Below are 23,357 nucleotides of genomic sequence, written 5' to 3'. Positions count from 1 at the left end.
ATAGGTTTGTATGGTGCAAGCCACCGAGCTCTTGGTACCAGAGCTAGCTGGTATGTAATTCGGTCTAATATAAGATAAAACTTATACTTGCAGGCCTCACTTTATTGATGTCTTTGGACTGCCATCATGACTAGGCCTAGAAGCTACCATCATCACTGGAATATGTGGGGCTTGGCTTTCAATATTAAAACCAGGGAGATGATATAAAAGAATGCACCATTTATTCTCTCCTTCTCTAATTGCTGCAGGAAGCCTTAGGTAACAAATCAACTGAAAAAGGATAGAAGAAAGAAAGGATTTTCAGAAGAAAACACAGCTGGCTTTTATTTAAAGCAAGCAGAAAACATCAGTGCTTTGGATGAAAGGCACCACCACCCTTTATACTAGAACGTAAACTGAAGCCCTTCCTTGAAGGGCTTTGGAGGATGGTTCCACACAAGACATTAAAAAGTAGCCAAAAGTTTCAAATAATTGTTAAATAATTTCTTTCCTCCTACTCCCCCTTACAGGAAATGAAAAAAAGAAATCCTTGCAAAAATCTGTCAATATTTGTTTGGAAGATACTCATCCATCCATTCCTGATCATGTAATCACAGACAGGTAAGATGTTTTTAAATTACCGATGGTTTTGTCTCTCTTAGATGATAGGCAGGTCAAAACATGTAACGTTTTTAAAGAATCAAAGCATTTGATAGCTAAGAGATGGAGGAGAAGTTAACTTGGCCTTATCTATTATGGTAGTTATATCTCATCATTACGCTAAGTTGTATGTGTGCAAAAAGATGCCTGAACATTTAGTATGATTTAGTTTAAGTTAATTAGGAACAGCCTTAAAACTAAAATATGTGTTTGCAAAGTCATATGCATGAGTTTAACTATTAAAGGGCAAAGGAAGGTATAGCCCCTCCCCCTCCCCCCCCCAAGTTACATATTTTTCTAGATCCATTAGAAAGTGGCTAAGGTTTTACCTGCAAAGCAAAGGTCAGGGTCAAATCTCTGCCACAATCCTTTTTTTTCCCTATTGTATTTTCGTGATTATATCTGTCCTGAATACTTTTTTTCATAAATAAAACAGAAGCAGATTTTTGTTTCCTCTCACAAAAAACAGAGCTCATCTAGCCCAAATGAGCCTACGACGACATATAAGCTGGTGAAATTAACATCCCAATCATCAAATGAACATCAGGTGAAAAATGAGTAATTAATAGTAACAGGACAGATTTCTGTTAAGTACTAACAACAAATTTTGAATATCCCTTAAGATTGTCTTTGTTTTGAGGTAAAGCATGCCTGATGCATCTCAGCAAGAAGCTGGGAGAAAAATGTACTTGATCCTTTCTATATATCAAATTTAATCAGATAACAAATACGTATTTTTCATATATATATATATATATATATATATATATATATAAAAATTTGCAAGCATTAGCACACCTAAAGCTCTGCCTAGGTTCTGAACTCAGGATTCAGACAGAACATATTGCTGAACGTTCCTAGCATGCAAATGCCCAGTTACTTTCACCTGGCTCTTACCCAATCTCTCTTAGGAGTTACTTTACAATGGATGTTGCAAGTGTTGGCTGGAGCCAGGAAAAGAACGGTGGCTCAGGCACTGGACTAGTAACGATCTGGAGCCCTTGCTCTGTAAATGGGAGCCAGTCGTTTCATCCGAGTCCCATCCTTTACAAGTCCTTCAGAGCAACTATTTTCTCATTACCTACGTGTACAGTACTTAATGCAAGAGGACCAGAATCCCCAGTGCTGTTGACACCCCAAACTGTGTCAAGACAAGATACTAATAATCAGGGTCTTCAACTCAAATACTTGCATTTCTTTAGGGAACAGATCCTTTGTTAAATTGAGGCAGTTCCTAAGAGTATCAGACTTCGATGCCTTTTGGATTGGCTAGGATCCTGATGGTTAATGGAACGTCTGACCTTCTGGGGCTTGCCTGCTAGTCCTTGTAACTGAGCTTGCATTTTTACGTTGAGATGTGCTGAGCTGGCCAAAGGTAATCTGGGCAGTCAGCGGTCCATGCTGTTCCAGCAGTTTCCAATTTGCTTGCATTTCCCATCAGCTGCCTTACATCTGAGATGAGTTGATTAGGCATTTGTGTACTTATCATGCCATGTTGCATCACGTCACATTATATCTTCCCAGTGCCTTTTTTAAACTGCCTTGACGTATGACACGAACTGAGCACACAATTGTTCTGACCAGGATCACCTGCTCTCAATTTGGAGAGTATATAGAACTGGGTAGGGTCCAGTATGGACTGCTGCTTGTTCTCTACCTATTGTGTCCTGTTACGTTGTAAGAATGTATAGCAGATGGCAGGTGAAAGAGGTAAGCAAGAACACATGGCACAGGATGGGGTTATCTGAGGGTACTCCATGTCTTGGGAGCATTGTGCAGCCCAAAGCCAAAAGCCAGTAGATAGATAAAAGAAGTTTCATGCCTGGCTTTGAGTTGCAGCATATTTTCTGTAAGCTATCCTCCTGTATCCAGCACCTTTATGCAGAAGAACTTCTCCTAAATACAATTTTGGACAAAATTTCTACCCTTACAGCAAGAAAGATCTAAAAACTCTCAGGAATTATGGGAATGCTGGTATGAGGATGAAGCTTGAAGAGCTCTATATGTTTAAACTATTTTTTACCCCGGCCTAAAGACTGCTATGATTAACATAACTGGAAGTTTTACTTTAGCATTTTGTTGCTGCTTGTAAATAAGTAGACTGGCATGCCCTGAGGTGCTGGTAATGTATCTAATATGCTCATTGCAAGAGGATGCAATGATGGAGCCTGTATCACCAGGAAACCTTCACCTTTAAATAGCAGATGTACCCAGAGTGCTCTGCAAACATTGCATTTGCAAAAATCCTTGCTCGGGAGACATTTTCCCCATGTTATGGGTGGGGAAATTGAGAGGTAATGTCAAAACATCTGTCTGATATGCGGGGGGAAGGAGCCTGCATGTACTTCCTGCTTGTTCTGCACTTTCAGTATTTTCTCTCTATGGGGACTGAAAGCTCATTGAAATATTTTACGAAGCCTATTTAACATTACATTTACTGAAGCATCAGTTGTTAAAAAAGAAATAATAACAAAAATTACATTACCAGCTTGTCTGTTCTTAGCTTATAATACAGGACCATGGCCTAGCAACGGAGATTAACAAAGCCCCATTGCTGCAGCACAGTAAGTCCATTCAGGAAGCCTCTTTGGGACCCTCCTGTTGACTTTCTGGCCACATCTGTCTGTCAACACTGTGGGAACGTTAATCTGGATATCAGGCTTGTGTATCTGGATCCTTTCCAAAGCATGTGCTCCCCAGCTTGCATCAATTTAAATATTTCAGTTGAAAAAAAAAATCACATCTATGGTTGAAATAGTTAAATAGTTACAAAGACCAGGCATAAGGAACCTTGGGCAGACACGTTCAACTCTGAGAAGCAACTACCATCTTTGCTGTGACTGACATCTGATGCTGTTGTTTGTTGTAGTCCAACTGACAAGTCCCATTGTACTAAGTACTGTGTCTGCTGACAGCTTGTTTAATGACAGTTGCAGCTATATTACTGTATTTATGTAATCACAGTGTTGCTGTACAAGGAGTTTTTCCACAATGAAAGCCATAAGGTTAACCTTTATACCAGTTTATCTTTGCCCAAGTCCCTACATTTCTGTGTGCCTAAACTATTTCAGTAAGTAATCATAACCTTAATCAATAGCTTAATTTTGAATGCTTCAGGAGCATATTTTTGTCAGCAAAAAATGCATAGATGTAACAACTTTACATTAAGATTGTGTTTCTACAGTTTCTTATTTATAGATTCGATAAAATATGTTGCAAATATAAATAGAATGTATTATTGTTAAACAATGAAGTGGCCTCTAGTAGTTTACCTATTTATAAATGATTTTAAAAAAAAGAATGATAAGCCCTTGCTAAGCAGGGTCTTAAACAGACAGGACAGACAGGGTAGATGATTATGGAAAAATATTAATTAAATAAGAGGCCAATATTCTTTAATCTATCATTTTTCTGTTGCCCAGACACAGCCTATCAGAAATGATTTTCTTACTGAACTGATTGGGGTTAACACTGCCTTAAGTGATTTTGTAAAAAATCAGGCCCTCTCAGCATCGTGGTTACACACATTTCAATTTAAACCAAATTTAAACCTATTCTGAATGCAAGCCTACTCTTGAGTGATTTGTGTTTAGCTTTTAGCACTTTCCAAATGGGTTAAGCTAAACAAGTAAACTATTCTTAAGTTGATACATGCCTTCCTAATCAGTTCACTAAATCAGTTTAAAATCGTATTACCTTGAAATAGTAAAACTCACTAAGTCCTCACAAAGTTGTTTTTCTTTTTTTTTTTTTCACACACACACACATCCCTCCTTTAGCTGATATGAAGAACTCAGATTTATAGAGTCAAAAAATGAAGTTCATTGCAGAACAAGTAATGATAATAACTTTTAAAGACTGTGATTATGCAAACACCAACAAATTTCTAAATAGTTCAGACAAATACCTACCACTGTTGGGTTAACAAATCTTTCTATACCTATAGTTTTAAGAATCTCTTCAAATCCTTCTTTTCTTTTCTTTTTTTTTCTTTTAAGAGCATGAAAGAAAACTATATCCCCTGTCAACATGATGCCTGTGCCTTCACATCCACAGATCACTGTTTCATTAATGGGCAGGAGATGATTTTAGAGAAGCTGACTTGCTTCCTTCCATCCTAGAGAAGGACCACAAAGTTTCAGGTAATGGGGTAGGGAGAAATGTTTTAAATGTATAGCAGAATTCTGTAAGTTAGCTTTTGAAAATGTAATTATTTTTGCTCAACACACTTAAAATTTCCTTATTGTATAAAATAATCACAGTTTATGCAAGTCTCTGTGGTCTAGCTAAGGATTTATAATGCACCCAAATCAACAGGTGTGGTTTGTAGGGCTCATTTTGGAATTACCACCGGCTCTGGCTCTTGGCATGGCTGAATTCCCAGAGTTGTGTTTTCTATGGTATCTCTACTCAAGACTGAAGGAGCCAGATGACTTCTCAGGCCCTATAAAGACTTTCTAATGGAGACTTGTAGTGTATTTATGTGCCGCATGCTCCCCTCACCCCACCCTGCCAGCTTATTAAAAGAAAGAATTTAGTACAGGTTTTCATTCTTATCTTAATACTCACATTTGTTTTGCAGATCACCTTTAAAAAAGGCCATAAACATACTATAGGGCTTATTCCCTGTATGAGCCTAAACCTTGCAGCAGGTTTCAAGACATTGGCTATTGCATACAGAGCTGTGTATTAACTCTACAGGGCAGGCGCTTGATTTTATAAGTCCCTGAAGCCTAAGGAGAAGCCATTCCTCACAAAAGAGCTGGTATTTAAATGCAGTGTGAGTCAAATCCTTCCTGGTATAAATGAGTGTCAGTCCCCTGCTGTTTTAACACAGAATAGGCAGAGTTTGGAACTTTGCTTTAATCCAGTTGAAATCTTTTTTATTTCAGCTAATCGAGACCAATTTTGGTCTATAAATATCAGAAGTCAGATTTTCACTACTGAGTCCTGTAATATTCAGTGTTTGTTATATTTACCTAGACTAAGTGTGCCTTTTAAATGCAGGCTGAATACTAATTGTCCATCTCTTACCTCTAAACCCATTTCCGTTACCGCTAGAACAGGCAGGAGAAGGAGACCCTTGGGGTCTGATGACGGGAGCAAAGGCACTCTTCTGTTTGACAGCAGGAAAGACGGAAGAGGAGAACGGAAGGATGGAAGAAGTGCTAGAAGAGCCAACTGTTGGACTTGAAGACATGACTGCAAAAATAGAAAGTGAATCCTCTTCAGAAATGCAATTATACAAGTTTGGTAAAACTGCTCAAGATGTCTAACTCTTGATTACTTGTTTTATTTCTTTCAGAAAATCTTGCTCACATAATCTTGGCTGTTTAAGACAAGTCTGAAATAGAGAGTTATTTATATTGAATAGTGTAGTTCAAGAAAAATGTGCTGAATTCATTTAAATTCTGAGATGAGGATATCAGAAAATAGTAAGTCAGTCCAGCAAGGGAGAGATACAGTCAACATGAGCAAACAGTACAAAACAATGCTCTGCATTTCCATGCTGCTCTTCACAGGGGTGAGAGTCAGCCTGTGCTGCAGAGATGGAAAGAGAGATAATCGCTATTCCCTCCCTTGTTTATAAAAAAAAAAAAAAAAAAAAAAGATGATTTCCTTGGTAATAAAGGTGAGAGGGAATGTTTTAGGCCTTTCTTTAGATCTATATCTAAACTGGATTCTTTTTAAATACTTTTCAAGAAAAAGGTTCCACTGTATATCCAATAGTTTGTGAAGTGACTGTATACTTACCCTCCAGAAAAAAAAAAAAAAAAAAATCAGTTAGTTCTCAGTAAAACAAGGAACAACTGACCACAGTTCATGTGAATTCAAGTAAAATCGCATGCCAGTACTAGTTTGAAATCAGAATAGCAGTAAGCCACAGGCTCAGTCCTTTCCTTATTGAAGTCAATGGCAAAGCTCAAAAATGGAAGAGGAATCAAAAGAACCTGAACATCCTCCGAGTTGCACCTTAGCCTTAAATTACAGCTTAAACCAATGATGATATTTAGCAGGTTTCAGACCAGCAAGAAGCCTTTATCATCACCGCAGAGTGGGTCAGTCCTTACACAGAGGATGTGAACGTAAATAAAATAAAGAATGTTTTGCACAATACCAGGTATACGCTGCCTAGTAAGTTTAAATAAAAAGACAGTTCTTACTATCTTGAAGAGGGAAATCAAGGCATGGAAGGAAAAATGCTCATGGTCACACTAAGTCGTTAAATTGTAAATGCCATACAAACTTGCACAACTTCCACCTTTGTTATATTTCTGGCTATCAAGGTAAAAATTCATTCACAGGAAATGAATCCACAGTTCAGGTCTCTGTTATTGCTAGTGCAATTCATGCACTTCTTCATGGACATAAAAATTATTTAAAAATGTCTTTTACAACAGATTCAGAGCAGCCTTTGTCATAAGAATGATGGCTACTCGCTTAATCACTGGAAGTTGCAAATTGTAGCTCATTTTTTGGCCTTTGCACTTAGGAATCTTTAAAAGTATAAAAATTGCAGGAAATGTCTCCTTTTCTCAGTTCACGGATAGAATTTGGTATTCCTGTACTCTTTTTGAAAAATGGAAACATTTGCTAGTTTATACTAGAACAACAAATAAAAGCTTTTTACAAAATCTTCACTAAATATTCTTGAGAATTTCTATTGAAAGACTGTCACTTGCTGTGTTTTTTAATGTGGTAAATTAAATAAAACAAGAGCAATCATCAAATATAAAACAAGTAAAACACTTACTTCCATAGGGGGATCCTGTTGGAGAGCCGTTAATGAATCCAGGTGACCCTGGAACACCCAGATTTGACATAGGGACGTTGCTGTAGCCATTCATACTATTGCTGGAAGTGCTGTAATTGGACTGTTGAGGAGTGGAACTGGATGAGTAACCTCGGGGTGAGATGCTGCTTGTATTACGAATGTAACCTAAAAATAAAACACATCTCACAGAATGTTAATGGATTTGGCTTAAACCGTATTTTCCATGCTCAAAGAAATTATATATTTAGAAGCAGATTAATTAAGACAGTTAAGCATGTACTCAATTCAGTGGGTTTTATGCACATGCTTTCAAATTAGGCAATCTTAAGTTTTAAAACAATGTAGGCAACTAACTTTTTAAAGGAAACTGCTATATTTTTTTCTATTCAATCAGATTTGATTTGTTAAAAGTTGAAATTTGTTCTGAGATCTGGAAAAAATGTGTGAGCTCATCCTTTAATGATGTAGAATTTATAGTATATGTGGGATTTTCTACAATTTTAGAAGGCAGGTTATACTTTTCAAATTATTTATAATTTTTTTTTTTATAACCAATATGTAGTGGCAGCTTTGGCATTGAAGATACTGTGTGTGGGGAAAAGAATAACCTAGATAAGTGAAAAAAACACTTTTGTCTTTAAAACAAAATCCCAAACATTTTAGAACCAAAATTTAACTTTTTTCTCACCAAAAGCAGACTTGAAAAGAAGAATACATTTGCTGCTAGAATTAAAGTACAAGGCTATTATAGCTGAAAAATGTTTCCACTAAAAAGTTTTCACTAGAAAACTAGCTACTTTAGAAGTAGTTACCATACAGACACCAAATCAGGTATATCTGCTCATTGAGATTATGATACTCTAATTCAAATTTGATAACTTTTGCTAGTTTTATAATAATCTCTTATCCACATAATGACATTTTGCATGGCATATGTAGAATTAACTTCATGTAACATGGTTTTACAGCCTTAGACTGTAAAATACAACTGTTCATGCAGTCAGACACCACAGACTGTGTGTTACAGGAATCCAGTGTTAAACTGATCAAACACTCAAGAGTCAGAAAATGGCTGAAGTTATCGTTGCTGTTAGCATGCCATTTTGTGACATGTTTTCCCTAAAAAACAATGATATATTATGAGTCAACATAGTATGTTGAACATACACAAACTGGCAAAATCAACCTTGTTGAGGAAGAAACACTGGAAAAAAAGATTCCCTGACTCTTCAGCAATGGGTATTTTTTCATTTGATGTCCTTGATCTTTTATGAGAAAGGAGATATAACTACAAAAAGTTATTGAGGAAAGCAGGGAATGAATCTGGAGTTAAGTCAATATAAAAAAAAATATGCAAGAATGACTTCAACCACGTCTGAATGGAACCTGGTGCGGACATAATACCATCCAAATGTGATTTGGTGTTATTTAAATTAACACTGTACTGCTTGCAGTAGTTACCTTGGTTGTTCCCCTGTGTTGAATCTGAAATGCTGACTCCTAACTGGCTACCATAAGAGTTAATTCCCATCATACTGCTGTGAGCAGGAGAGCTAGACAGTGCAGGGATCTGTCCAGGATTCCTTGGTACACTGTAGAGAGCTTCCGCAATATCTGCAGCTCGTTTCAGAATGATATCCTGCAGTACAAGGAAAGGGACAAGATCAATAGTCTTCTTGGAGAAAATTTCTAGAATTTATTACAAAACCTCAAAATACTTCACTCCCGTTTTGAAAGTAGTCATTCTGACCTGATTGTTATGTGGTGTTCCATACAGTGCCTCAACTAGGTCAGCAGCTCGTTTCAATAGCATTTCCTAGAGAATGAACAGATGCACAAACCTCACATTTTAACAGAAATGGATTTCAGTGCAAGTAAAATCATGGGCTAGTATTTTCTAAGCAGTAAGTGAATAGTGATCATGCGTGAACGTTTTGAAAACTACCTCTCTTAAAGAGGCATTCTTTGCCCATTATCAGAAAAATCAATCTCCTTACAATACCTCAAACTAGACATCTAAAAGCATCAGTTGCTTTGGAAAGCGCTGATGTGCACGCAATCGAAACGTCAGTCCCTGCCGCGCATTTTGTGGGACCCGTGTTCCATCTTTATCTGGGAGCTCTCCATAGTCCTGAAACTGCTTAAGAGCACTAACTTGAGAAATTGTGGAGAAAATTTTCAGACATACCTAATTTGAAAGCAGAAACTCAATTCTCTACTAGATTTCACTATATTATTTTGTATAGATGAATAAAAATCCATTTAACTTCCATGTCCATGTATTTTTTTCTCAATAATGGTAACCAAATAAATAAAAAACCTTAGCTAGTTTCCTAATCTTCTGTTACCACTGTAGGTAGGTACTTAAAAAAAGGAGGACTGACTGACTGACTGACTTCTTAGTTATTTAAAAAAATCATCTTCCATACAAAAAAAATTATACATTATGCTATTTCAGAATATAACAGCTAGGTAACTAGCTAAGGTTATAATAATAGCTATGGACCATGTATATGAACTGGGATGACAGCTGCATTGGACTCTCCTATTAGCAGTAAAAGAAAGTTCACAGGCATGTTTGATCCCCACAGGTACCAGTTACTGCATTCTACACGATCAAATTCCAATTTGGAACCTACCCCCAGATAAAATCATTATGATGCACTTTTGTTTCTTTTATGAGTTAAAAGTGAAAGACAGTATTTAGAGGGCTCTGTGAAATGCCTGAAAATATGTTACCTTAGCTAGTCTTTCTGGGTCACCAGGATGTCTTGGGATGACTTTTTGCAGTCTTTGGAAACCATAATCTATGGTAGGTTCATTTAAAGCTGAAAAGGAAAACAGAAAAAAAAAAAAAAAAAAAGATATATGACATGAATATGCACCTTAGGTAATGAAACTTAAAAAAATCATTCCAAAAAAAGATGTATTTCACAGCAATTCATAGCAGCTTCTCCACTGTACACCCGCCCTTTCAAAAACAAAACTCAAAACCTTTCCTTGACTGGGTTCCTAGAAGGATACACTGGCTAATTACTCGAGCAGACCCTGATCTCTGCATAAGATAAGCTGAATTATAAGCAAAGCATTATAAGATCTTCACATTATAAGAACTTCTACATGAGCATGCTTCATCTCTTTTTAAAGATAATTCTGTATTCTACAGAAAACTGGGACATACAAGCTATATTAATGTTGGACCATATTATACAAACTAGGTCCCCCGACTCCTGATACCCTAACTGCACCTATTTAATTGTATATGTTTCTGCCATTAGCTATATTAAAAACCCTTCAATTCTTCTGTAATTTGTTAAATAAAGAATTAGTGGTATCTTCCTGTGCACTGGTGTGTGTGTACACACATGCACACTCCCCCACGCCTGCTCATTCTGGTGGGCACAGCTGAACTGAATGTACATGCTCATTTTCTGCAAATGCTCCAGGAAATGCATTCCAGGAAGCAGAAATGTTGAAGCAAATGACAAAGTTTATGTGAATGCTGCCTGTAAAACTAACTGAAAGTATTCCAATGGGTAGCACTAGTGAGTTTGGCTTACTCAGTGAGGCAACAAAGAACGCATGATATCAGCGCTTGTAACCGCTCCAGGTTCCACTGCTGACTTCTCACCATCTATTAGAAACTGAGTGAGTGATTTGAAAGATGCAGCAGAGAAGCATTGCCACAGAATATTCTGTTTGTTAGGAGAAATGTATTTACTCTGTATGAACCTGACCATGGAGTTTATATAGTAAGCTATGGTACAAATGGAAATTAGAACAGGGCATCAATATTCATTATGTAGTCAGAAATCAAGAGCACTGGTTGTGCACACATAACCAACAGTCTCCCCCAGGCTCCCCCCCAGATTTTGCCATCGCAAACAAGGCTGCAGCTTTCATTTGGCACGAGGGTCATCCCCTGTGCGTGGCTATTACGCATACCTTGCCACTCCGCTGTAATGACGTGAATCTCTAGTGGCTAACCCAAGGTATTTTTGACCCAGATACTCAGTTAGTACAAGCTCATAGAGCCCCACTGGCAGGATAATTTCACAAAACCTCACACTCTTTGAGTCACTCTACTATGAAATCTTGACCAATAATTATCTAATTTCTGATTATTCAAAATTAAACTGATTCAAATTAATATAGACACCAAATTCAGTTGTTTACAATTCTGCATTCTCGTAGGCTCTGACTGCCCTCTAAGACATTAGCATTGTCAGTATTTACTAACACAGTCATAGGGCTGTTTTTTGAGAACTTCCTTATACTTCAGGATGTTCATTATAATTTAAATGATACATCCATGCAATCATGTGCTGAGAATCTTACTAAGAATTTCATGAAGTATTAAATAAGTAACATATATAATTCCTTTAGCAATATCCTCACCAGTGCTAGCTTCTTCCATTCTCTTGTGATATTTGTGCTTCTTCAAAAAATATGTTTTGAAAGAACCGCTGACATTAGCACAGGTGGAAGCACCTGATTCCAGGAGATGCTGACGGCAGTTATTGCATCTTTCCAAATACACCCAGCGCCTCGCAGGTAGCTATCTGAGACACCGGACGAATGAAACTATCAAGTGAGACAGACCATTACGCTGATCCAGATTTTCTGTTTATCTGTGTCTGTCTTTGGTAAAAACATGAAGGTAAAAGGTCACATTCCCCACTGAGATACATTTTTGTATTTACTTTTTATTAAATAATTACGGCATGGCATGGAGTTTAAATATTACAGAAGATAATCAAGTGGGAATTGAATAGAGAAAACCCAGACCTGAGAATTTAGTCTTGGCTATACTTAGAATGTCTTTGCTTTCCACTGGGAGCCATTCTGGTTTGCTTAAGGAGTTTAATAATACACATTTCAACTGCCATCTGGGAAGAGCGTTTTTTTTTGTTTTTTGTTTTTTCCCCAATAATCCTGAGAATTATAGGCCAAATCTCTCAAGAGTCTATACATCATTACATGCCATTTCTCTTCTTGATTACAAGTCTAATCAGTTCAAGTTATATATCTTAAGCTAAGAAAAAGCAGTGTAAAGTATCTGGGAATTTAAATATATATGTATATATAGTTGACTAAAAATAGCTAATGGAAATATCCAAAAATCAAACCAGAAAAAGAAATTGGCTATTATCCAACATTCACTTGTTTTCCAAAGGGCTGACATGCACATTTTCATTCTGTTCTGATAAACAGAAAAACGTTTCTCAACAATGTAGAATTGTGCTAAGAAGAATTCAGGCATTTTAAATCCATGTATATATTACATCTTTCATCAGAAAAGATTTTCTGTACAGCCTGCAAAACTGCCTTACTACTAGATTTGAAATGAAAATTTCTCTCATGAAATGCTGTTAAAAAACAACATCCAACACTTGTCGAAGTAGATGGTACCTTTCCAGCTGAAGCTGCAACAGGTGAAGGCAAGATGTGGAACCCCTCAGCAAGTTTAAACAGCTTCACCACAATACCACTTCCACAGAGGAAAAAAAAAGGGGGGGGGGGGAGCTATTGGATCAGTAGTGATTTAGCTACATATGTTACATAGAAATATGCCAAAATTAGATCCAAATGCTGTTGGGTGCATGGATTCAGAGACCATAAAATGGTCTGACATGGAAGCAGAATGCTCATTATTTCCTACATATCAGATACCTGAAATGAAATCCCCAACAAAGGTGGTTCAAGTATAGCAAAATCCCTTTGGCAATTCCCAAATCCAAAGGTGTTTCAAGCACAAGAGGTATTTTGAATTTCCCAGAACATAATGTAAAAGAAAGATTGTGCATTGACATAAGATTGTGTGTTCAAAAAAAGAGGAACAATCTAGTGAGTAAACTAAATTGTCACTTCATTTACAAACCTCACTCCAGCATAACTGTTCTAACAACAGAACTGTCGCAGTCAGTAGCAAGGGCAAGGTCAGAAAGCCCCACAGCTTGCCTGACCTGATTTACGACAGGGCTCAAACTGTATGGCACAGTGCTGCCTCCTTTATATTGTTCCTTATCCTCCAAAATCCATCCTTTCATTTTTAATACAAGTCTCCAGCATTGTGACTCACTGGGATAGAAAAAAAAATCTCTCACACTTGAGCAACTGATGCCATGACATCTGTCTGCATTTGCAAAACCTGAAACAACAGCTCAGTCCCATTCGTCTCAATGGGGACTAACTCAGATACCCAATGATAGCAGTGCTGACATTTAAAATATTAATTATTTCACCACACATCAAAGCACATAAGACTGGTGAAGGAGGAAGATGTAATGAAGATCTGCACAATTTACCATGAGTGACAGCTCACTCTAATACCGTCAGTGAACGTCTTGGGAGATGCACACTTTTCCTCTCCTCCAATCAAAAAGAGGCCACAGTCAAAGACCTTAGTGAAGTTGTGCAGCTCATCTTCGCTTTACCTTATGAAGCAGCCCAAAGGTGGAGAAGCCCGCGCTTCGCAGAGTAGAAGAAACAGAAGAAGTGAGAAGAAACAGAGCATGCAGAACCTCGAGGTGCGTCTGTGACAGGAAACTGAACCACAGAGCATAGGTAATATTTTGAGTGTGATGCCTAATGTCCTTAGAGATGCTAGCACAGAGCAAATAGGGCACCTCTCGTGGATTTAAAGGTGTGAATTCCAGCCTTGCACCACTGACTACCCTCACACAGCCCAGCTGCAAACAGATGCTTGGTATTCACACTGCGGAATCAAAACTGCCATGCTGCGGGCTGCAGAAACTTGCTGGTCCATGCCGACCTGCTGGTCACCTGGGTTGGGGGATGCACATACACACAGGTCAGTCCACTCGGAGCAGCATATTACAGCCTACAGCTGGAAGTTCGCCACCAGAAGTGTACTGCCACTTTTCTGCTTCCCATTCACACTCACTGCAGCCTTTGGTTTGTGACATTATCCCGTCCTAGGTTGTATTTGCTGTACTGGTAACAGCTGTTCCAAACACCCTCCTTCTAACACAGCGTTGTCTCCTGTATCATGTGTCTTCAATAGGCTAGAACAGTCTCCACAAGTGTGTTGTGTCGTATCACTCATATTCTGGCCAAGGTTAACTTCCAGATCTCACGGCATCCTTGTAAGCACTGTTTCCCACAAGCAGATAACAACACCTTCTCAAATCTACTTACAAGCTTTAGCAAAACAGCACCTCCTACCCTTGTCACCTGGCACACAGACTGATACAGTAGAACTGGGAGTCCAACATATCCTACAGATTATTTTATATGGCATTGCTCTGACAATTTAACCCCTGGAGGATTTCTTCACAGCAAGGAAAATTATGCTCAAAATATTCCCGATGCACACACTCTTAGGTTAGCATCTCTAGGACAAACTAAATGCAGAGCTGTGATCAAACTTAAGGTATGAAAGCCTACGAGACATATCCTCAGCTGGCATAAACTGATGTAAGTGTTATTAAAGTCAATGGAACTATAATGGAACTACTTCAAGCAATAGAGAATTGGAATTTGTGTATTATTAAAGGCAGAGTATGAGCCTACTGCTAGATTAGCAGCAGGGAACAAATGCCGAACACACAGAGCATGGAGACGTGTGCCTAACTTTATTCACACCAGCCTAAGGTTCACACTGGGACTAAATATTTAGCTGTGGTGAATTAAAAATTATACTTTTTAACTCTCATTTTAAAGATATACCCATTACTAAATTATGTAAATTGGTTCAGCAAACCCTGTTATGTAACAAAACACCTCTCCGGATCTTTGCTGTATTCTCTGCAGTATACTGTTAGATGTCCACAGAACCCCACTGTCTCCACTCTTGCAAGAGTTTTTCATCTGGGATCCTTATGGAAAAGCCCACATATTACATTTTGGCGATGAGAGGAATTTGATGGCTGAGTTGCAGCACCCTGAATGATAGCACTTAAGAGTGGAAATGCTGACAGAACCATAACTGCAGCAATGCTATCACAGCACACTTTGCTAGGAGCTTATTATAAAATCACATTACAGAAGGCATATGAGCTCCCGTAACAACTCCACTGTGGCATTTAGATTTACCCTTGAAATTTATATCTATTTTTCATACTCATCTTTTTAACAGTTTATCATTTTCTTCTTCAAACAACCTGTCTTAACATTACTCTTAAAAAAAAAAAAAAAAAAGCTCAAGTATAATCATCAAGTATAATCAGGTCAAACATTAATATTTGATTGTATATTAAATATTGAGGCCATAGGCAGATATAAACTTCACACTACTAGGATCATTGTTTTTCTGCTTCCACCCTTTAGAACAATATTGGTGGCCTGGTGATTAAACTATAGACAGAACCTGAGAGCTCTTTCTCCCCTGCACAACCGCAGTCAGGCTGCTCAGCCTTTCTGCGACGGCACCTTGTCTGTAACGTGGATGTACGTGTCTTTCCGGACTGTAACTGGTTCTCCATTTCTGACGCAGTGAGGCCCTGATGAACCTTTTTAGATCCGGTTTTATATGAATAACTATTACTGTTACATCTGCGAAGTGCCTATACCCAGCTATTCAATACTTGTCATATGACTTGACCCTCTGTGCTTTTCATCGGATGTTCTTTCAGCACTTAATAATTATAAGGACGTAATACGGAGAGACCCTGATAGTACCAGGGCCGCTGCTGGTTGCTGCTGTTATTAATGCTGACAGAACTACATATTCCAATGCTATAAACTTGCTGGATTTCACACTCTGCAGTCTCCTAGGCTTGATGTTAAGGTCTCTGCATTTCTTAGGTTTTTGCCTAATGGAGGTTGAATATAGAGGGGATTTATTTAGAGGAGATATTCACATTTATAAGGGGGACTACAAAGCAAGAGAGAGGTAGTCTTACATCACTGACGTTATCATCTCTAAACTTTGTGACAGCTATGAGGACTACATTGCAGTATGAAGTACTAAAACTATCCAGAAAATAGTAAGCTTCAATTATCACAAGAAAATGGGTTTTCTCTATGATGCACTGGGCTACATTACCAATAATACTAAAATCTGTTGAGTTTTCTTCCTTATTATTTTATATGATATTCTACTGCCAGACTCTACCCAACAAATAGTTGCACTTCAGTATATTATTAAGAGTATTTTGCAGAGTTCTGTGGCTATACACACACACTGTGGGCAGTGGGATTTAAATAATCTGGTTTGCTGGAGTTTTTTCTCTGGCAGCTTCTCTGCTGTCTAATAATTTGGTTGAGTCCTTACTTTAGCCTCTCCTTCAATTGAGGATTAATTCAGATCTGTTTCTTAGTTTTTTTCATTTTGGCAAAATGTGCAGGAACCATATATCTTTGACACATCTATTTTTCTGATAAAACCCAGTTGAAACAAAAGTTATTTGGGAGGTTCTGAAAAAGACTTACAGGCAGAAGGACCTTGTTTGCCTACGCTAAAAAATCAGTGTGTTTGTTCCTAGCAGGACCACAGCAGTCTTCTGATATCACAGCCGTGGAAAGAAAAAAAAAAATGCCACCATGTTATTTTCATAGCTTAGAAGTTGTTTTTACTGCTATTAGCAGCAACGACCTGGGGGAATTGATTATACAAGTGAGCCTTTACCTAATAGCCGTGTTTATCATTTTCCCTGCCATGGTGGGAGAACTGCAGGTTCCTGAACAGACAGATTGAGAAGTTCTCTATTCTACCCTCACTCAAACAGCTCGGCATCTTCTGTGAAATGCTGTTCTGTAACACATGGCAGTAAGCACCCACTCGCTCCTCAGAGAATGCTAACAGATATCCCTATGCCAATAGCCGCGTTAAGCACGGATAGTATATTTAACTTCCTTCTCTTCTGCTGGTTCCTACATACATCTTCATGTTCTCTTCCGTAGAGGCAAACTAATTAACATGTCAAAGAACTGCACTGCAGTTTGATGCTGGTCCTCTCTAGGTGGCACAAATAAGTCTTGCACTTAAAACAGCTTTACGGTGCTAAGAAGACATTTTTTTCCATGAAGAAGTTCACATTCCTATCTTTTACATCTCTTGTGTCACTCCAGTCCTGAACTTCCTTCAGTACAGGTATTAACAGCATACATTTGGTGACCCTCAGTTATACTTGTGTTGAAGACACTGTGAGATCAAGGTCTCAGGAAGCAGAAAATGTCATAGAAGGAGTTTACATTTTCAGTCTGTAGTAATAACCAAAGAATAAACAGTCTCTCTCTCTCTCTGAAGGTAAATGCATCAGGCTTAATGCTGTCCCTACAGGTCCTCTGCTACATACAAATCAACAGCACTGCTCCTCTGCAGAAGGACTAAGAAGTTCACCTGTCCCATCTCTTTACAAAGAAAAAAAAAAAGTATTTTCATGCAGATCTGAAATTCTAACCTTTTTGATGGCTTTGGCCAGTTACCTCTCAGTGAAAGGAGACAGGCTTACCCTGCTCAGATTTCAGATTCATCTCTTCCCCAGAATGGGTGAATCAATGAACTGCCTCAGAATAAAATGTATTCTAAAAGCTTTTGGTGAAGTTCTGGTCTAGCAATTAATGGCATAATTCTAGAACAACTTTGTACTCCACTAGAGTGCAAGACCAGAAGGAGCTCGTAACGTCCTTGAGCTTGATTCAAAGCCAGTTAAACTCAGTGGATATCTTTTCACTGTCTTCAGTTAGCTGTGGATCAGACCTCTACATTATAAGAAAAATAATCCTTTGCCAGTTGAGCGTATACATTTTTAGAGCACCCAGTATAACGGAAGGCCTAAGTCTTGCTGCACTTTTCTAGATGTGACATCATATAAATAAATACCTATTTACATACAGAACTACATATTTATTTAGTATGTGTACTAATACGGCATATATAAAATGGCATAGGACAGTATCTGGATCTTTACAAATTATTGCTGCTTTCTAAACTCTAAAATGTCAGCTTTTCATTCAAAATGTTCCAATTTTGGAAAAATTATGATTAGTTCATTCTACAATTTGTTAAGACCTTCCCCTAAAATTATTAATAAAAATTTTGTTGGACCTTCGTTGTTATTTTTAGTTAAGTCATGATTTAAAATTTGTCACACATAAAACACATTATTTAATGAGGAGTGCTGCTAATAAGAGGCTTTTAAAAATTAAATTGTTGCTTGTATTATCAGAAATCTGAATATTATTTGGTAGTCACAAGTCATTCAACTTAAACACAAATCCATTGTTTAGAACTCAGTGCACCATTACTCTCCAGCCGTACTTAATAGATACAAAACCTTTGTTTTTGTACGTGCATTGCTTGGTATGTGCATTGCATGCCATCACTACTACTACAGTTACTGACAGTTCAGTAAGGTGGTCATCTGGTCTCTTTTTCCTTTCAGATCTATGGATTGCTCTCTCTACAATATTAATGTTCTCCTGCTAGCAGAGGTGAATGTAGGGCATTAAACAAGTTGCTAATCCATTTAAGAATAGAAAAGCAAATGGATTTATTTTCATCTCATCTCATTGGCTTCTCTCAATACAAGATACTCTCCTTGTCCTGTGGGATTATCTTAAAAACAAAAGGTTACCCCCAGTGAGAGAGAAATGTAAACTAAATACTGTTATAAATAAAACATCTTCCGTATGTAGAACAATGCTATCATGATACTGTACACTCAATATATAGAGACAGACCTACACTGCGACAGCATGACCTCTCATCTGCAAAAACTTTTAACATGTAGAGTAACAGCACCTTAACACCTCTGCACGACAATGAAGCCATCTCCTTACACGTTCAAATGCCTCAAGCAGCACAGTGGCCTTCAGCAAGGGGCAAAATAAATACATAGATAAATAAAACACAGAGTTTTGAATACTCTTTACCAACAGACAGACACTCAGAGCTCCAGCTCCTCTAGGGTAAATCACAATTGCCTACCTGTGTAAATAAACCTGCCCGGGGCGCCTTTGCAAAACTGTTTGGATTTGTATGATAATGTCACTTCAACCACTCCGGGAATGTGACGTGGAGGTGTCTGAACTCGAATGGCATGAGGTGTAATAAGCTGGGAAATAAGAAAAGGAGGGACACAATTATGATATGTCTGCATTATCCCCCCCTCCCCATGACTTTATCCTACACCCTCCAAACGTGCTTCTTGGGTAAATGCTTATTACTACATAGGAAATGCTATAAATCAGGCAGAGGATACATCTGCTCTAGTTTATTGCTTCCAAGAGAGGAAGACACATTTTAGGATAAATCGTCATCAGGAAAATCGTATTGCCTATCCCCATTGTTTAATTGCTGACTTATGTCTAGACCCAGAGGGATTTTTTTTTCATCCGAAACTCTGACCCTTTCCATATTCCCTCTCCTCCTCCTTTATTTCTTTATCTTTACCTGTCTCCAGATCCATATTCTTACCCCTACAACCGTTCAGTCCCACTCTGGTACTACTAAGCAGTTGGCCTCAATAATATCACATAGCAAGGAGTTCCACAGAGCAAACGCTCTATGGAAGAGGGTTTCCTTCAGGCAGCTTTGCTTTATATGGCCCACCTTACACACCACAATTTTTGTACCACTACTGCAATAGGCAAATAAAATGTTCCCCCTCCATTTCCCTCAGAACAGTAACACCTGTCTTTGCCTTAGCGACAGGGAAGTACTTATGCCTACCTCGCTCCAAACAAGCATGGTTCCAAACACAACTTGCAGCCCATCAAAGAAGTTGTCTCCAATAATGATCACCATTGCCCCCCCTGTAGTCCAACCTTCACTTGGACTAATTGCTTTGATGCATGGCGTGGCTAGAAAAAGGACAAAACAGAGCAGCAGGTTAGGGGGCGTTTGCACACAGTTTGAGACTGTTTTCAATGCTGGGTAAGCAGCAAGGTGCTGCTTGCACCCTTGCAAGCAGATGGGTGCAAGCAGCTTCTGTGCACATTAAGCAGTGATAAGCCATACTGATGCAAACCGTAGCTTAGAGCAGCTTCACCTGTCCACTCCTGAGAGTCTCTGCACTGCTGCAGCTTCATGGTTGGCATGAATTCCCCAGTGCTAACCAAGGCCTAGGACAAGTCCCCTCCAGCCATTCACCCATGAAGGCTGCTTTACCATTCCAGGAATCCCAATAAATAAATAAAGCATGTTTTCTGCCTTGTGAGTGTTAATTACTTGCCTATTCATTACTGGCACTTAACATCGTGTCATTAAAGCCTAATAGGCCAACTGTACTGGGTGTAAAAATGAAAGGCTTAAATGATTGTGCAGGGGCTGTTTTTAAAAAAACATTCATTAGCACATGATCACACAAAAGCAAAATCCTGTGGAAGGAGACATAGATTAAGTTTATCAAGTTTCTCAATGGGTAAAGGAGATATGGAAATATCAAATGTTTCCTCCAATTCCTATCAGGATACAATTTCTAATAATTTTCTTGACTTTATAGAGTAGATTTTTTTTCCCCCCTTCTCTCTTCCATATGTTCAAGGCCTCTGGACTATACATCCCATCAGGAACCCAATATGGTTTCCAGGCCATAACCAAAGTCAATCCATCACTCCATTCCCAATGTTGACAGGGTCAGAGGTGGAGGGGAACTTTGGCAGGGCTCCAAAAACATGAGACTCCTTTGAACAGCCAGTCAATCACATCCAATCAGTCAAGGAAAAACTGGATGGCTTCCTAGGCTTGGAATCCTGGGATTTTCCTTCTACCATTTCACTGCCCGCTGGGGGAGAATTAACACCACTCTGAATTCTTTACTGATTCAATCATTTTCTTCCAGTTCATTAATTCTTCTTTAAGGGTGATATAGGGCACATTTAAGAAGTGGGGCAACAAAACATTATAATGAAATAATATCCTTACTTGTCTTTTCTACTAACATCACTAGCTCTTCTCACTTTCACTAACTGCAGGGGAGGGGAAAGTAGACAGCGAGAGCATTTTTAGTAATTTTGAGTACGGTCTGCATGAGAGAGAGGTGGAATGTGTTGGAAACAAATGGATTAGAAGAGGGAAAGGAGGGGCCTACCATTTTGAAGCTTAACAGATATAAGTATTTGTAATTGCTTTAATACATTCCAAGAACCCTCCTGTAGACATCCACGAGTCCTGCTTAGCCAAACAAACTAAAATCAATTAGTGTCAGTTGCCTTCTGTGCATTGTTATGCTTTGCACATAGTTTGTTTAAGGGAACTAGTGACACTTTTTCATACACATCTTGTGCTGTAACATTTCTGTTTAACTAAGATGTCATGTTGCTTAATTTGCCTGAAATCAAATCTATCCCAGCTGAGCAAGAAGTCTGAAATTTAGATAATATTCAGTGGTTTTATAATGTTTTTCATCTTCACAGTACAAACTAATTAATAATTTGGCGGGGGGAGAAAAGGGAGTCAACCTCTTGATGTAAAGAGGATCACATTTTTGCATGCAGTAGACAGTTTTTCCTTGTTTCTTGATTCTCTAAAACCCCTGAGGTTCTGTAATTCCTCCTTAGCTCTCCCCTTGCCTCCTGAAAACAAACAGAAATTCAGGAATGGGTAATATGCTTCCATATTAATTTGTGTACTGTTTATCAGACAAAGATCCCACCTTCTGAGGGGTCAAGTCTCCTTGCTCTCCGTCCATGCTTGGAGTTGTTGTGAACAAACATGTTGTCAGACACTGCCAATACATGCCCATCAACATTCACTGTTGTTGACAGCACAACCTAGATATTTAAAAAGGGAAGAAAAAGGAAGCAGGTAAACAACTTACTTGGATATTCAGCTTGTAAAGTATTAATTATTCAGTTCAGTTAAAATCCTGTTCTGTTCGTAAAATCTGATCATGTCCTGCAGGGTTTACTCCCTAGCAAGGAGGGGGAAAAATATTTTCAGCCTTTATTCTATGCATTAATTCCATTTAACATAGCATCCTAAGGGCCATATAAAGCCCGTAATGTATAATGAACCAGCAACTGCAGATGGCCCTAAATCTAGTTTCCTATGATCCACTGTAGCATAGCTGATGGCATAGAGGGCTGTATATACCAACCAGGAGGGCAGGCTGCAGAGCACCACAATTTGCAATTTGCCCTCTGATACATACATGCAGATTCAGAGCCATCTGCTGTACTGCACACACATGCAAATGTATCTGCATCTGTTCAGAAAATACAGGTCTCCACTGACTGAGTAAAAGGGAAACTTCTATTACGTGCAAACAGTAGCTAGTATCATTTCTGGTGTTTGACAGATGCATGGTTACTGCCTCTTTAAAATCGCCTGAGCGTAGGCACCCAGCACCCAGCACCAAGCCCCAGTTTTGAAAATCGTGGCCTCTATGCCTTATCTTGCTTGGCTCCAATAGCTTATGAGATCTTACAGAAAGTAATTGTATATGTGAATTAGTCCCATTTAGTTCTCCTTTTAAAATGCAATATCCAAAGTTGTAATTCCCATAACTCTAGAAATAAATGTGCCTGTAAACCACACACTAAGAAAAAGAAAAAAATCTTTAACTACCAAAAGAACGTGCAACTTATTGAAACTTTGAGGTCTGGACCATTAGCTGGTGTAAATCAGCTTAACTCCATTCAGTTGCCAAACAGCTACAGTAATTCACAGCTGTTGAGAATCTGACCCTGGATGTGTCTATGAGTGTTCACAGATACACTGGTCAAGCGCTAGGTAAGAGAATGTCAGACTCTAATTGTTGTTGATAAACCACATTCAGAGTCTAGCAGGAGAAGCCTTGCCTTCCTACAGGACTATGCTAGTTTAAAGACTGTTCTCTCTTTCTTGAGACAAGTTTAATTCATTCCAAAAGGCTCTTGTCATACTGTACTCTAATACTTCTCAAGCATTCTTGTCACTGAATGTGTTGCTTTTGTATGCCAACTGATTTCATCATTGTACATTTGGGTGGAGTGAGACTCCTATCCAAAGTGAACATTTCCCGCATGACATAGCTGAACCCACTCAGATGCA

At 38.4% G+C, this 23,357-nt stretch overlaps 1 protein-coding gene across 2 annotated transcripts in view; it reads right to left on the bottom strand.

Moving 5' to 3' along the window:
* The window catches only part of EBF2 (EBF transcription factor 2), a 148,040-nt gene that overhangs the window by 7,807 nt on the left and 116,876 nt on the right, over positions 1-23,357 (bottom strand). Inside the window, exons 8-15 of one of the 2 annotated variants that reach the window (XM_062597065.1) lie at positions 21,979-22,096; positions 20,055-20,185; positions 19,311-19,437; positions 10,154-10,242; positions 9,165-9,230; positions 8,876-9,053; positions 7,394-7,579; positions 5,674-5,841 (exon numbers count right to left, since the gene is read on the bottom strand). In XM_062597065.1, the coding sequence (XP_062453049.1) occupies positions 5,674-5,841; positions 7,394-7,579; positions 8,876-9,053; positions 9,165-9,230; positions 10,154-10,242; positions 19,311-19,437; positions 20,055-20,185; positions 21,979-22,096 (1,063 nt within the window). The remainder of the gene's footprint in view (positions 1-5,673; positions 5,842-7,393; positions 7,580-8,875; positions 9,054-9,164; positions 9,231-10,153; positions 10,243-19,310; positions 19,438-20,054; positions 20,186-21,978; positions 22,097-23,357) is intronic. The other variant, XM_062597067.1, reaches the window with a different exon arrangement.

The sequence above is a fragment of the Rhea pennata genome, chromosome 28 (assembly GCF_028389875.1).
Source record: "Rhea pennata isolate bPtePen1 chromosome 28, bPtePen1.pri, whole genome shotgun sequence".
NCBI classification, from domain to species: domain Eukaryota; kingdom Metazoa; phylum Chordata; class Aves; order Rheiformes; family Rheidae; genus Rhea; species Rhea pennata.
Note: the sequence above shows the minus strand (reverse complement) of the source record. Positions and strands in the feature narration are given on the sequence as shown.